The 11,834-nt window shown below is 45.8% G+C and overlaps 1 protein-coding gene across 1 annotated transcript; it reads right to left on the bottom strand.

Moving 5' to 3' along the window:
• Positions 1–261: 261 nt before the first annotated feature.
• On the bottom strand, positions 262–8,100 carry LOC135370384 (glucose dehydrogenase [FAD, quinone]-like). Its single transcript, XM_064604124.1, has 9 exons — positions 7,909–8,100; positions 7,589–7,720; positions 6,194–6,318; positions 3,847–4,014; positions 3,547–3,691; positions 2,560–2,720; positions 1,819–1,996; positions 1,539–1,755; positions 262–446 (listed from the first exon to the last, which is right to left on the bottom strand). The coding sequence occupies exons 1-9, from the start codon at positions 8,045–8,047 to the stop codon at positions 287–289; spliced, it is 1,425 nt and encodes a 474-aa protein (XP_064460194.1). The 5' UTR covers positions 8,048–8,100; the 3' UTR covers positions 262–286.
• Between the last annotated feature and the right edge of the window lie 3,734 nt (positions 8,101–11,834).

The raw sequence follows: 11,834 nt of genomic DNA, 5'->3' as shown, positions 1-11,834 counted from the left end.
TTCCACAGCTTTGTCCGATGGCTAACCAGTCTATTTTTTCTTATTCGTTATTTCGGTAGGAATTTCTTTGATAGTTGGTGTAATAAGGACTGTTTGACGCGTTTGTTGTATTAAATAATAAAAGAATACAAGAACTGCACTGACAGAACGCCAGTTGATAAAGGATAAGATGAAGCCATAGCGTGTGCCATCCCTCGGACACTAGCTGGTGAACTTGTTCCTAACATGCAACGATTCCACCACTACACACCACTGTTTTACAAATGAAAAGGAATCACTTTATTTCTTATGAAACTACCGCGTTACATACAGCTAACCCATTATCTTCCAGAACCATCGCGGAGCCTTTTTCGGCAATCATCATTGCTGGAGCATTGGTGTTCCCAGTAGTCACCTCTGGCATTATTGAAGCATCGATGACTCTCAAATGGGTAACACCGCGAACTCTGAAAGAATAGAGAAATGTACGGTGTCACATGTTTATTAATGCATTAGCATTCGAAGGCTCATGTCAAAGGAAAAACGGCGGTGCCCATCTGCGGACACGAGAAAGAAACGAGTAGGAAGGGAGGAGCAGATTGAACGAAAACCACCAAGACAGCGGGAAACGACATGCAAGTTTTAATGGAGTTTAATGGAGTTTATGGAGTTTAATGGAGTGCCAACGAAGTAAGAGTGCCGGGCCACTCTTACTCGGCACTCGGGCCAACCAGCTCGCGTGGCTCAGTGGTTAGCGTACTTGGCACGTCACGTCGAGACTGAGAGGTACCCGGGTTCGAATCCCGGTGCCGGCTGTACTGTGTGGGGGTTTTCCTCAGACGCCTTCAAACATACGTCGGCACAGTTGCCTTAGAAGTCGGCCCAGTCTCCAGACGAGATGGAGGAAGAACGAAAGCGGCGAGTTGCACGACAAGCTGAAATGCAGAAAAGCAGCAATGCAAATGAAAAGCAGACGCCGGAAGCAAGCAACGGAAGCAGGGGCAAAACGAGCTCGACGGGGTCCAAACCCAGCACCTCGAGAGGCGGAGGCAGCAGCCAAGCTTAGCTCTGTGCTTTGTCCGTTCTGCCCTTACCAAAGGCTCCATCTCCACTGACCGATGAACGTGTGTGGACCACGTCTACCAAACGCCGCCTCTGGTGGACGAGGTGCCTCACCCAAGCGACCCAACATACCCACCTACCCCAGCGATGATCACATCGCCATCGCGGACCTCCCTTCCTACAACCCTTTCTTATAAACAAGAACATACTCGCCTAAACAACATTGATAGTCTAGAGAACCAACAGAACTTGACATCTTAATTTATCAACTCCATCGAAGACATTGCACTGGTGATCATATAACGTCCGCTTGATTATTCATAAAGTAGTGCAAACATCGAACACTTGTCTACGGCTCCGTGAGATGGATGACATGCCGAGAGATTTGAAACACACATCCAACAACAGGGTAACAAGCCCGAGGGACGCGGCATAGCTTTCCCCAATTTCCGGACATTTCGTTAAGCAGGAGTGACAGTAACAAGTGTTGAACGCACCTAAGTCTCGGATCGACCACTGCGCCCTCGTGTGTCCCCATTGCACAAGTGCCAGCATAGTGCCCCTCCGTGTGGGTTAGATGACGTGCGAGACACTCGAGATACTCGTCGCTGTACATAACCTTGTCTTCGCATCCGGGCAATGGAATGTCCCAAGGTCTTGCTCCGAGGGACTTCATGGCGTCGGTTTGCATCACTTGTAATGCTATTTTTGATGCTGAAAGCGAAGTGGGTAAGACAATTATGTGACATGCTTTGCAGCTTCTCTCGCCGCTTGTACCTTCAATGGCAATCAATACATCATCCGGGTGAGAGAAGTAATTGGGATCGATGATTGGATGGTCATATGGATCGGTAGTCCCGAGTTTAATTACGCCCCTGGACTTCAGGCCGTTGATGCCTGGTGCGACCTGAACTGCGTATTCGTTCCTTTTGGGCAAATAGTACTTGCTGTACACCTGAAAGAGAACGACGCATGCGCAGTGGTTGTAGAAGGTCGCCAAATAACCTTTTTGTTGAGGAAAACTAGCCATGCCAACTAGCACATCAATACTATATGTAAGACAACAGCAGCCGTACGAGGAGTTATACTTAAGGGCGAGTTAACTATATGCTACATATCGACACCGTCCTTAAACTTAGTCATCTGTGACTGCAGTAACGAGTCCATGTGGGGTAGTTGGTACATATAAGCTGCAGAAGAAACGCAGCCAGAGACAAGGGACGACTGACAAGTAACAACCCACTAACAACTGGCCCACATCCCCTTGTGTTTTTCCTGGTTTTCTGTCCTACTAAATTCTGTCAGTTGTGTAAGAAGTTGTTGCGTGAAGACTGCCGTCCCTTGTCCCTATAGCTGCGTTCCTTCTCTAGTGACTGGGGTAGGCGCGCGCCCCGGAAAAACGAAAAAACAAACAAAAAACAACAACAACAAAGAAACAAAAAAAAAAAGGGAGGTCCCCCAGTGCTTCCTTAAATTGTTACTGGAGCTTGTCTACTGTCTCGAGGGATATTTACATACCTTATCGGTGTAGCCGAGTGCCACGGTATTATATTGTTCAGACCCCGCACCCGCTGGCGAAATCCCAAACAAGTAGTATTCGACATCCGGACGGGCGTCATTCGTGATAGATGTCTTCGTAAATGAGAGGGCTTCAACGCCCATTGGTACTGAGTAAGGTCCTGGTGGTATAAAATATAACCAGCTAGAGATAAGGAATTATACGAACGAAACCACGAATACTCTCCTAATAACCGTGGTACCGCGATGTTCCACGTAAGATTTGTTTGCGCCGTGTGGCGAAATGTTGCAAGTGCCGCAAGGTAGGACTGCGGAAAATTTGGACCACCCGGGGTTCTTTTGACGTGCGCCGGAAGTCTCCGTCGCACGGTGCGGGTGTAATCCAGAATACTCTCCTGCTTTAACAGTTGTAGGTTGGAGCCACGTATAAGAGATGGGACGTTATATCGAATTGTTGGTTTCGGGCCACGTAGTTTGGAGCGGGGATATGAGGATTTATTAAAGAAAAAAGGAAAGGTCAACCAGGCGTCAGCTTGCGATTCAAAAGAAGAAAAAGAGAGAAGAAGAGGAGGAACTCAGTAACAGAGACTGACAACTCTAAGGAGGCGGAGGAAGAAGAAGAAGCAGGAGGAGAAAGACAAACAAGAAGAAAAAATAAGGAGGAATCACACACACGATCACAACGCGTCTCACTCCTCCACCTTGGAGCATCATCCCACCGCCACCATCACAAGGCGTTCATTGGTGATACGGGTCCGATATGATGGGACCTGTTTTGCCAGGATTTTCCCCATATTGGTTTCAAGCTTGGCAATATGCGCCCCATATTGCCAAGCTTGAGTTAATATCAGGAAAATCCTGGCAATATGGGGGCCCCCGTATGCCTCCCGTTTTTAACGAATAAGGGAAGATAACGGTATCATTCGAGATGTGCTGGCTAGGAGCGTGCTATGCGGTGAAGTTCATTTTTAAGAGTGTGCCACTCACCTGCACCACGAGAGCAATAGCTCTCGTAGGCTGATAAGGCTTCAGGGTGGAGCCCAGCATTTTTTTCCAAGGTAAATGCCAACCCGCCAATGATAATGTGATCCTGAAGATTTTCGCCAACCGGAACGTCTGCTAGTACAGGTATCTGTGAAGCGGTTTACGTTATTAGCTTCCGTTCCCGGAAGTTGTCATTGAATAATATAGCCATCAGCAGGCTTTGTCAGTGCGTCCGTATCATGCCTTATCAAGTGGCGGTGGTACTTCCTAGGTGAAAAACGAATGCCATATCTTGCCGCTTACCTGAAACTGTTCGAGATGCTCCTTGGGGCCCACGCCAGATAACATCAGCAATTGAGGTGAACCGATAGCACCAGCTGAGAGAATCACCTCTCTTCTTGCTCGGGCGAAGTGTGGAACTCCAAGCTTATCAAAATGAACTCCGACTGCACGGTTCCCTTCGAACTGAATCTAAGGAGAATGTGCAATCTGTAGTGAGTTTAACGGTTCATTTAATAAACATTCAATAGAAGGTAAACAGTTGATTACAACCGATTGATAGAAAAACAGCTGCTCAATTGCGTGCAACTCACAACAACCAAGCTTTTCTAATCAAGCTGCCTCTCTGCGGACACCACCCTCATTGTTTAATGATCAATCATCGTATCAATGACGACAGCAACTAAATGAAAGTACACGTTTAATTATACAGCAACAGAAAATAACAGGAAAAAAAAAAGAAAAATTACGGCACAGAGTGTGTTGGTGATGACGTTTCGTGGCTGACAACACTCTCCCCTCTCCCATTCACGACGAAGCAGACGTGTGTGATTGTCTTACTTTCATAGGGACGGATCCCAATGCCACTGTGGTCGCTTTGTTGCAGTGTGTGGCACATGCCCGTATATGGAGTACATTCAATGCACGCTGTAATAAATTTTCCGCACACATCTGGACATGACACTCGCATACGTGTACGCCGGTTGCTCACACTGCGACTACGCACCCGCCAAGCGTACAGATGGATCGCTCTAAAATGAAATCACGCCATGGTTCAAGTGTTTTTTTTTCTCTCAGCTTGTACAGAATTAATGCCGTACAGATTTAAACAGAGTAATTAGTATTTCAATTTTATCAAATATGTGTTTCCATCACTAACACGTATATGCCTGCGCCTTTCTGATCCTTCGTTTATTAATTTATTTATCTCAAGTACCCTCAGGGCTTGAAGGCCTTTCACACGTGTACCTCTATCCATCTAAAGTACCACTACTTATCAGCCTTGCCTAAAGACTTAGTACGCAAGTATTTTCCACGTATTTTCGAAAGTGGGCTTCATAGTTTCGGATTCTCCAAGAGTAGATGACGTCACCGCGAGATCTAGCGTCCGTCTCTTAGCAACAGCACGCGCACCTTCCCGGTATACCTGCTGTGCCCCTCACGTTGGAACGCTGCAGCTGGGGTGAGTAGACGGAAATCGATCTTCGAGAATCAGTATTGCTATAAGTGTGGCAGAGTGCGCCCAGTTATGACGTCGTACTTCTCAAAAGCTGAACTTAATTCTGTGATACCGCGTGCCAAAAGGTAGTGGTACTTTGGGATAATACGTACAGTGCGAGGCACATAGATCGAAAATGGCATAAAATCGATAGGACTCGGAAGGCACCATATCTGGTCGGAGGCACTTTAACAGTTGCGCTGACTGCAACTGACGTACAACGCAAGTTCTACTCCAGGGGGCGCCGTGTGGGGACGCCATATTGGCTCCGTTAAGTTCGTGTGATTGCACCCCGCGTCCGTAGACATTCGTTCTTTCTCTTTATTCGACCACGCTTTTGTGTTTTCCTTGATCACGATGGATCAAGGCCTTCGAAGGAAAATCGCACGTGTTGTTACGGTCAACGCGCTGCAATAGACCTTTTAATAAAAGCAAGCGTAACCTGTCGCACGCAAGGGCTCATGGGAACTTAGGGCGCCTTAAAGCACAACGAGGTAGCCAGAGGCGGAAGGTAGAGGAAGAACAACAACATTCCCGGTCTGCGCAGCAGCAGCGGCAGCTGGGGCAAACCATAAGCGAAGCAGACGACAGAGCAATGTCCCTCAAAGTTCCCATGCTGCCTTGCGCCGCGCGCTTGGTGGCGCGCACATCTTTTGAAATCTCTATTGGCGACGTAAAATAAGTTTTCCGCACTATACACTGTTAAAACAGAACTTCACCACATAGCACGCTCCTACCCAACCATCATTCCGAATGATATCATTCCGTGCATTAATTTGTTGAAAATGGGAGGAGGCGCCTATCTGGGACAAGGTAATCTGTCTCAGGTAGGCGCCTCCCCCCTGTTTTGAACAAATCATGACACAAGTCATGGTACAAGAAAAGGCGTACACTTCCTGTTTTCAACAAATCGGGTGCGAGAACGATGCCACTAGGGATGCGTGTTGACTAGGAGCGTCCTATGCGGTGAAGTTCATTTTTAAGAGTGTGCGGTTCCACCTGGCATGTCAATAAACTGCCACCGAGTTGCAGATTTTGTCCAATGGGACAGCGGCGCGCTATCAATGTTGCCAGACGTCTGTCGTCATAGTGCCGGGAAAGACGAATGCAGCTGAATTCAGTGACTCTAGGTAGAATAAAAGCCTAGTTTACCTTTTTTGCAAAGCTTCGCAAAGTGATGTGCAGGTTGGGACGTTCCTTCACTATTGGAAGGATGAACGCCGTGCTCGAGCTAACTCTTTTGCCGTTAGCGTTGTTCACTTGCGGTCTCGAGTACCCTGAACGAGGAAAGGACCGACATGTCAGCATACCGGTCCACCATACTTCGGAACAGGACTAAGAAATGTTAAAAGCAATGCACGCCGTACCACGGCACATGTAAAACACGCCGAAACATACAATAGGAAATCCATACTCTTTTCGCTGATTACGATTAGTGAACGAGGATATGTTTCATTTTTTTGTGGCCCAGCAAAGAGAAGATAAACAATCAACCCAAGCAACACAACGCACTGAAAGTCCGAATACAGAGGGGTATCTTGTCAGTTCAGTGCTTGTAAGAGCAGAAAACAACTTTAATCTCCCCATCTACCCTAATTAACTTTCCCTAATTAATTAACTAATTAACTAATTAATTAACTAATAACTACCCTAATTAACTTTCGATATACATTATGCGACTTGGGAATGGTGTCGTGATCAGCTCTGGAATACTGTTAGTCTCTGCACTCTTAAAAATGAACTTCACCGCATAGCACGCTTTTAGCCAACCATCATCTTGAATGATATCGTTATCTGCTGTGATTTGATGAAAACGGGAGGCGTACCCTTTTTTTCTGACACTTATGCCGTTCATAATTGCCACAAAAAAGGCGTACGCCTCCCGTTTTCAACAAATCCTCGAGGATAACGATATCATTCGAGATGATGGTTGACTAGGAGCGTGCTATGCGGTGAAGTTCATTTCTAAGAGTGTGTGACTAACGGAGGTCAACAATCGCTCTCTGGACTTTGATGCGCTTCTTCGAGTCAGCCTCATGTCCACAGCCACACTGCTGTGTGGAAACCTAGGATGAGTCCTTATATTTAGCCCTAACATCTACTCATATGTTTTCTAAGTGTTTAGTGTTAAATAAGCGGCTGCTCATTGATTGATTGAAAAATAACGGTGAAGGTAACTAGAAGAAAGAAATTAAAGAACAAAATAAATACAACCCAAGATGTCCAAGAGACATAAAAAACAGACAAAAACAAACAAACAAACAAGAGCCAACTACTGAGTGAGTACAGTTTATATGAGACCATAGTTCAAGTGTCCTGTTCCCTCCGTGATGTGATGTGATGTGATGTGAATAAAGAAAAAAATGGGGATGTGAGTTTCGACGAAGTCAATATTCTTTGTCCTGGTAGGCTTTCTGAAACTACGTTTCGCACGCCTTGGTTTGATCATATCACATAGGCTGTACAAATTAAGTGGCAATTTCCTCATTCATCACCATTTCGTGTACTTGTCGTCGTCGTCGCTGTTGTTGTTGGATTGAACGTTACCTATCTGAGACGGACCATTGTAGTCGACGCTATGATATCCCAGTTGTCGCCAACCCTCCAGGTACGCTTTGCTTGCCTCTGATTGACTGGGTGCGTAGCCTATTGGGAGCTCACCCTGATGTCCGTGGTAACCTGTTGATGAAGTTCATGACCTCAAGATGCTGACATTGTGCAGGTTAGAAGAGAAACAGAACACGGATAGAATGACATACAATACGGCACACAACGAGCCTTTCAAAAGCCATTGCTTAACTGCGATGTTGTTAACTATTCTACACGTACGGAGAGTTCTCGATATATGGACCATATCCGGCCCTTACCGTTGTTTGCGTACTTGGGCACGTAGAACGTCTCGATGCTCTTGAAATATGGAAGTACCTCTTCATAAGACCATCCCGTAGCACCGTACTTTGTCACCCACCCGTCGAAGTCATCCTTGTTTCCTCTTACATACAACATGGCGTTGATGGTCCCCGAGCCTCCCAGTACTTTGCCTCTTATCCATCTGCTCCTCTGTTGGGCGATTCTGCACTCTTAAAAATGAACTTCACCGCATAGCACGCTCCTAGCCAACCATAATCTCGAATGATATCGTCACCTTCCCTGATTTGTTGAGAACGGGGGGCGTACGCCTTTTTTGTGACAATTATGAACAGCATAAGTGTCACAAAAAAAGGCGTACGCCTCCCGTTTTCAACAAATCGGGGAAGATAACGATATCATTCGAGATTATGGTTGGCTAGGAGCGTGCTATGCGGTGAAGTTCATTTTTAAGAGTGTGGTACAGTTCACTTTCAAAACGCCTGTTTCACTTCAATTCACCTCGCTGGGGCGCTTTTTCTAACATACCTGTTCAATTAGACCGAGACACGAGTTTCGTTGCGGCACCGTTTCATACTTCCAGTCGTATTTGCCCCATAATAGAAGAGGAGCCAAAAACGGGATCTCAGTCATAGCATCCGGGGCACCTCCAGCCTCGATCATCAGAACGCTGACGTCGCCAGCAGCACTCAGTCTATTCGCCACGATGCTTCCTGCTGATCCGCTACCAACTGCGTGGCATGTTCGATAAATGTCCACTATACGTGCAGTTCTGAGATTCGTAGTACTAAAAACCTACTTTATTAGCAGGAAGTGTAAGAAAGGCAGCAACTCACCGATTATGAAGTCATATTCATCCAGCAAAGTCTCCGTTTGGAAGTACGAGTCGGGCGGAGTGTTGGAGTATGCGAAGAAGCAAACGACGTACATGTACGACAGAAATGCCGACTTGGGTAAGCCGGGAAATTGTGGAAGCAGTGCCGTCGGTAATAGGGACATCGCGAATGTCAGACTTGCTGTATACTCAATACCCCCCTAGATCCCGGTAGTGTGCCGTAAGTAGCCTGCAGGGCTGTTGCAGGTCGTTCACTCCCTTTTGTGGCACAAAGGTGGGTCACTGGGCATGTCAGCCAACTGGAGAGCACAAGAAAAAAAGCAATGCTAATGCACGTGCCTGCAGGGAGCACTGTTTGCATCACATTGCACTGAAGCAGCTGCTTGCTGGGTCACGTTTCAGGGATTTGTGAACCTTTCACAACCTTCCTGTTTTTCAGTTGTGGGCGTGTTGTACTGACCTCCGAACACACTCCTCCTGCGTAACCATTTATCGTTATGTACCTGAGATTTTCCATTTTATTCAAGGAATTATTTCACAGATGAAGAGGTGTAGTAAACAGCTCATTTAGCGGCGAACAAGCATGTTACACTTGATGTCAGCATGAACGTGCATCTTCCAGGCGTCCGTGTGTTACACCAGGCCTGAAAGCCCCCGTAAAAAAGCTTCGTTAGTTCGCTTCGGCCACGCTGGCGCTGTCTACGTGGCGGCGGTGGTGATTAAAAGCTGTTAAACAGACAATGATCCACTACGAGAAACATTCAATCATTATTCCCTTCCTCCCTTCGGCTTCTCCGCAACGTAGCGTTATAGGCACCAGTCGTGTAATTCGTTACCGCTATATTTTCGTGTAACGGTTATATCTTTTAGAAATTGAGATAGAATACCAAGTTGAAGTACTTTTATGTTAACCGTCGTCCGGGACGTTCTGCACCAGCCGATGATATTTGGACGTTAACCGTCGTCATCGCAGTTTGTATAGAATATGAATTCAAAGAAATATTGAAGCAATATTGCTATTGAATTCTTCGAAGTGAGTGCTATAAACCGCCATTTTAATACACTAAGACATACGATACATTTTACACTTCACGCCATTCAACGCCATCGCCCCCATTGTGGGCAATGTGTCGAGCGCCGTTACGGCAAGTAAGCACAGTTTAAAATCTCCTCTCATGCTTTCAATGGGAGCAAGTGTAATACACGGAAGCCTTGGCACGTTATAACTTCTGATCACACACCTAAAATGACGGGATCATAACAAACACTGTCGCATGTTTTCGCTTTATTTCAGATTACTCCATCCTGCAGCACAGAACCTCGAGTCCATTATCTTCGAGAACCATGGTAGCTCCTTTAGCTCCAATCATCATTGTCGGGCGTCGATGTTCCCTGTAGTGAGCTCAGGCATTATGGAAGCATCGATGATCATCAGGTCAGTTACGCCACGTACTCTGTAAAGAAATTCAACATTGTTACTGCATTTCATGTGCACATCATCCCATCGTCATGCATGTAGCTGTTGTTGTTGTTATGTGTGTTGAAACGAAAAAAATAAATAAAATAAAATAGAAATTATATGCTTGAAGACCGCACATAAATTGTAATGTCTGGCCATCATGAACAATGACGGGACGTTGAACATCGTTCGAAATCCTACCTCGTCCATTCAGTTTGCCCACCAGGAGTCACCATGCAAAATATTTTCGCTCTGCGGTAGCGCTAGAGTTGCGTAGACGAGTTTACAAAAGATTAAAAAAGTTTAAAAAAAAAGAAGCAAAGAAGGAAAAACAATAGGCGAGAGCAGCCGTGGACGGCCGACACGATGCTCTCGTTACGTGGGCAAGGCTCCGTGCCTTATTTCTTTGTTTTTCCTTCGCCGCTCACGCGCCGCTTACACATGCTTGAGCTGTGCCGCTGTACGTCACTGGTCACGTGAGGGGAGTAGCATACGTCACGACGCCACAGGCGGGAAAATTTTAACTCTGCGGTCGCTCTCCGCATCGGCTGTTCCATTGGGAACGGCATCTCTAAATATCTCTAACTATGCTAACGGTACCTAAGTAATTTTATTGTGAGATGCACCGCATTTTATGCGAATTTTCGAACTTGAGGGGAAGATATTCTTGTTTATTCCCTTTTCTACGATCAAAAAAGGGCGATTTGAAAGCTTGGTTGCGGCCAGGGCCGGCGGGAGTGTGGGGCAGCCGGGGACGGGCCTTTGGGTCGTGCGGGCGTAATCATATAAACTAGAAATACTTAGACTATGAAAACGGGAAAATGCTATATATTTCCCAAGCTTGTTCAAAATGACTCCCTTTTGTTGTGCGCCAGGATATTTCCAGAATACAGCTTAGTAGGCAAGAAACGTTTCTGAATAATGTGTCACTGCTCTTTCTGCATTGGCTCAATCGAAACGCGATGGTAAGTGTGATTCAATGAGATTATTAATAACTGAATAAATATAATTACCTATACCAATAAACGTGAATGGTATGTGGCTACCGCTCGAGGCACCTGGTCAGTTGTTAGTAGTGTTCCTGTACTTCGTAGGAAACATCACTGGGAAATATGACGAGCTAAGACACAAAAAATATCATTACGTATTTATTTATTTTCAGTAGCATTAATATAGCAGGAGAGTGGGTATTACACCTTATGCGATACAAAAAAAAAAAAAAAAAAAAAAAGGGAGATAGAGAGACAACCACACTTATGAGTTATGAAACCTACGAGTCTTTCTGTCAACTAGCTCCTTCTGAGCCCAGATGAAAGACATGACTACTGTCCGATACCATCACGATGCTGGATTTCATTGTATTTATAGAATACATATCCTCCTCCAAATGCTCACAAAATCCTCCGAACGCATTCTCGCTGATTGCTTTGGGAGTCAGTCAAACACAGGGGGGGGGGGGGGTATAAGTCTAATAGAGTGAAAGACACGACGTAAAAAAGGTAAAGTCAGACGCACCTTCTCTATATGTGAATGTTTAATGTGGAACCGCTCACTTAGACCACTAAAGAATGGAGAATAGAGCGGAGAGAATAGAAGAAGAATAGAGTAGAGAATAGAATAGAGAATAGAAT

Source organism: Ornithodoros turicata, chromosome 10 (assembly GCF_037126465.1).
Source record: "Ornithodoros turicata isolate Travis chromosome 10, ASM3712646v1, whole genome shotgun sequence".
Taxonomy (NCBI): Eukaryota; Metazoa; Arthropoda; class Arachnida; order Ixodida; family Argasidae; genus Ornithodoros; species Ornithodoros turicata.
This window is presented reverse-complemented; position numbering and strand designations above follow the sequence as displayed.

Coding starts and splice junctions, on each gene's coding strand:
- LOC135370384 (XM_064604124.1), bottom strand. CDS start 8,047: ATGTTGTATGTAAGAGGAAACAAGGATGACTTCGACGGGTGGGTGACA. Junction 4,015..6,193: donor TGCGAAGCTTTGCAAAAAAG/GTAAACTAGGCT, acceptor CATTCTCCTTAG/ATTCAGTTCGAAGGGAACCG. Junction 3,692..3,846: donor AGCATCTCGAACAGTTTCAG/GTAAGCGGCAAG, acceptor ACCGCTTCACAG/ATACCTGTACTAGCAGACGT.